This window comes from Amblyomma americanum, chromosome 11 (genome assembly GCF_052857255.1).
Source record: "Amblyomma americanum isolate KBUSLIRL-KWMA chromosome 11, ASM5285725v1, whole genome shotgun sequence".
In the NCBI taxonomy this organism is placed as follows: Eukaryota; Metazoa; Arthropoda; class Arachnida; order Ixodida; family Ixodidae; genus Amblyomma; species Amblyomma americanum.
Genome location: NC_135507.1, coordinates 99,390,983 through 99,395,031, shown reverse-complemented (window position 1 = coordinate 99,395,031; position 4,049 = coordinate 99,390,983). Strand labels below are relative to the sequence as shown.

The 4,049-nt window shown below is 43.4% G+C and overlaps 1 protein-coding gene across 1 annotated transcript; it reads left to right on the top strand.

Annotated features, from left to right (window-relative positions):
* Window positions 1-1,197: 1,197 nt before the first annotated feature.
* On the top strand, window positions 1,198-3,375 carry LOC144110481 (uncharacterized). The gene has a single exon (XM_077643400.1). It carries the CDS (start codon window positions 1,346-1,348, stop codon window positions 1,946-1,948), a length of 603 nt encoding a protein of 200 aa, XP_077499526.1. The 5' UTR covers window positions 1,198-1,345; the 3' UTR covers window positions 1,949-3,375.
* The last annotated feature ends 674 nt before the right edge of the window (window positions 3,376-4,049 follow it).

Genomic DNA, 4,049 nt, shown 5'->3' with positions numbered 1-4,049 from the left:
AGCCATGGTGTCTCAGTGGTTATATGGTGCTCGGCTGCTGACTCCAAAGACACAGGTTCAATCCCAGCCGCTATGGTCGCATTTTGATGGAGGCAAAATGCTAGGGGGCCATGTAATGTGTGATGTCAGTACATGTTGAAGAAGCCTAGGTGGTCGAAATTACCTGGAGCATTCCACTATGGCATCCCTGATAGCCTGAGTTGGTGTGGAATGTTAAACCTTATAAACCAACCAACCGTCATTGCAACGTGAACAATGGATATCGTGAAACATTCTATAAGTGGAATTATGCATGATTTCTGAGGAAACCTTGTGATCCAGTAGACTGCAGCAGAAGTTGCAGACACAAGCTAGAGCTTACACTGCAAAAAAAAAAAAACCAGTAGAAAAAGTGCATGTGTTTGTGTGGCTGTGCCTTTTGTGCATCATACTCTGTTGCTTTTTGTGCTGTAGTCTCGCCAGTTTTGCTTTTCAGTTTCTATTGTGGATCTGTCACCCTCTTGAGCTTCCGTGTCTCATTATTTCATAGCTTATTGTTTTCTCTATGCTTCTGCACATCATTAGGAATACCTTTTGGTGTGCTGTCAGATGATGTGGAGCGATTTTAGTCACTTCTGTTTTATCTGATGTCTACAGGAAATTCTAGTTCTGATCCTATTTGTTGTTGGGAAATATCTATCTAGTCTGGTTCATTGTGATTTGCTATTAATGATTCATGCTTATCTTTAGTGCTATGTATTATATTGGTGACTCTGGTGACAGAATTGGTTTTGTCCTTGCGGTTTTCAGTGTGAACATTTCCATTCTGCATTTATTTCGTTAGACCACCAGGCCTCATTGCGCTAGATTTATTAGAGGAGTTTTGCCTGCGTAGTTTTTTTACTTTGCTTTAATAGACAGATTGAATACACTCATTGCCGGTGTACTGTGTCACTAATGAAAGCTTACAGACGGTACGTTATTCATGAAAAACTCTTGGCAAGGCTTGGAAGATCATGAAGCCTTACATTATACGAGCACTTTGTCTAAGTTGCTCCAACTGTTAAGCTGGCTATAGAGTATGCTCACTGCTCTGAGTAATTGTTTGAAAGTTAAAACATTCTCCCTCCAGCTCCATGAAAATTTGTATATACTAGGAAATTTTGTTTAAAAACTTATCTCTTTGTTTTGATGCTCAACCCATTGACCTTGAAATAAACTTGTTAACTTGAATGTTGCGTAATATTGCCACCCCCAAATTTGTTATAACACGCATGGTCTCGTATTTCTCTGAAAACACCCTGCCTTTCTTGGTGCAGGCCTGGTCACAGCTGATCTCAAGCTCGGAGTGCTGTGCGGGGAGAACATGAGTCAGCAGCTGCACCAGTCCCCCCACTGCAATCGGAGCTTCACGAATAAAAACCACCTAGAGCAGCACCTTCTCACCCAAGCGGATGACCATCCCTACAAGTGTAACCATTGTGGGAGCAGCTTTGCTCAAAAGGTCACCCTGATGCACCACTTTCGCACCCACAAGGGTGAGCATCCATACAAGTGCGACCACTGTGACAGCAGGTTTTCTGAGAAGGGCCAGCTGAACCGACACCTTCGCATCCGCACTGGTGAGCGACCATACAAGTGTGACTACTGTGACAGCAGCTTTGCTCAAAAGGCCCACCTCGATCAACACCTTCGTATCCACACGGGTGAGCGACCATACAAGTGCGACCACTGTGACAGCAGCTTTGCTCTCAAGAGCACCCTGGTTCAGCACCTTCGCACCCACACGGGTGAGCATCCATACAAGTGTGACCACTGTGGCAGCGGCTTTTGTCAAAGGGGCCATCTGAACCAACACCTCATTCACACGGGTGAGCGACCATACAAGTGTGACCACTGTGACGGCAGCTTTTCTCGAAAGTCCTACCTGGATCAACACCTTCGTACCCACACTGGTGAGCGTCCATAGAAGTGTGACCACTGTGATGGCAGCTTTGCTCAAAAGGACATTGGTGAAACATTTTCGCACCCACACGGGTGAGAAATCATTCCAGTGCCAGCTCTGCCCCATGGCCTTTACACACAGTACAACCCCTGCTATGCATGTGCAAGCCCATAAGAGTGAAAGACCTTATCAGTGTCAGTTCTGCAGAATGATATTTAAAGAATAACAGTTTAAAACACCATGAGAACAACAAACACTGTAAAAACCACAGTTCATCAAATTTTTGCTAGCTTTTCTCAAAATTAGATGTTAAAACCATTGCTTGCTAATTTGCCTCACTTTTTAATTTGCCTTCTTGAGAAAAAAAATGCAAATTTACATGCCTTCAAAGAACTGCACAGAGCAATCCTTCGGTTGCTTTCACTCCTCCATAAGAAACCTGAACATACCAAGCTGGCAATGTCATGAATGAGACTGTAATCATGGCATGTGCAGATGTGATCATGTCATTTTATTAGTTTAAGCACATTGAATCGTGTGTGAATTGTGGTTGCAGCATTTTACCTTAGCAAGGAAATCTTACTTACATCAGAGCAGTTCTGCGTTTTGCGAATGTAAAGCCAGCAGAGAAGCATGCTGTTGCATTATTCTTTCTATGCTTGTGTTGTGGCTGTATTATTGGGACTCAAGAGCTGAGAAGCAAAGCTTAGCCACCTGATGATAAACATTGCTTGCTTTTGTTTGCAGGTTTTTAGTTTTCTCTTGGTTTAAGTTTTTAAAAATGAAGGATTTACTGCACTATAATCCTGTGCATTATGTGTTGTCGAATAATCTTCTATCGTTGCATGTGGCATATTTTAATACAAATTGCATTGTCAGTCTTGACAAATGTACTTCATAGGTTAGGAGGCAAGCAATCACCTCACTGTTTCAACAGTAGTTGTTCTCATTCCTTTTTAAAGTGGCGATTTTGGGGTATTTCAGCATTTTTTTAGCAAGCCTCTGTATAATATACTCTGCTTATGGACACCCAAGTGAACTTGTTGACTGCATTTCTCAGGGTGCCATTGACATAAAAAATTATGTGAATTTATAAACAGTTTGTGTAGTTGCATTTTTTAAAAACCAGTGAGCTTGAAGAAATAACTACTCCGTTCTTAGATTTAGCTGTGTTGTGAGCATTAATGCTTTTGAAAACAGCTGCCAACCAGAAAAAGGTCTTGCTTGAAGTTTCTGCTCCCAGCACGGGGTCCTCGTTCACAGTGAAATGCAGTCTACTGGTTGGCATCTCTCTTTGTTTTCAAATTAACTGCCCGTCTAGACTATTCCATCTGATCTCAGATTTGTGCTGTAATAGTACATCTGCTTTTTCCATGAAGTTGATTAGGCCACAAATAGTTTAATTGCCGCTTGGGAGTGTTTTATCAGTTGTAATTGTGTGCTGTAATGGTTTCCAGGATTTGTAATCAGTTCAATAAAATTTTTTTCATCCATACAAAGAGTAAGGATGTGCCCACCGAAAGCTGAAGCTGTCGGTAGCTTTGCTCAAGAGCACCCTGGTGCACCACCTTCGTACCGACACGGGTGTGCATCCATACAAGTGTGACTATTGGGCGAGCAAATTTGCTCAAAAGGTCCATCTGGAGCAACGTTTTGGTGCCCATAGGGGTGAGCGTCCATAGAAGTGTGAGCACTGTGAGAGCTGATTTGCTCAAGAGAACCCTGGTGCTCCACCCTCATACCCATACGTGTGAGCGTCCATATAAGTGTGACCACTGTGAGAGCAGCTTTGCTCTCAAGAGCACCCTGGTGCACCACCTTTGTACACACACGGGTGCGCATCCATACAAGTGTGACTATTGTGGGAGTAAATTTGCTCCTCAAAAGGTCCACTTGGAGCAACATTTTCATACCCATAGGGGTGAGCGACCATACAAGTGTGATTACTGCAGGATCAAATTTGCTCAAAAGGTCCACCTGGAGCATCGTTTTGGTACCCATAGGGGTGAGCGTCCATGGAAGTGTGACCACTGTCAGAGCAGCTTTGCTCTCAAGAGCACCCTGGTGCACCACCTTCGTACACACACGGGTGAGTGTCCATACAAGTGTGAATATTGTGGGAGTA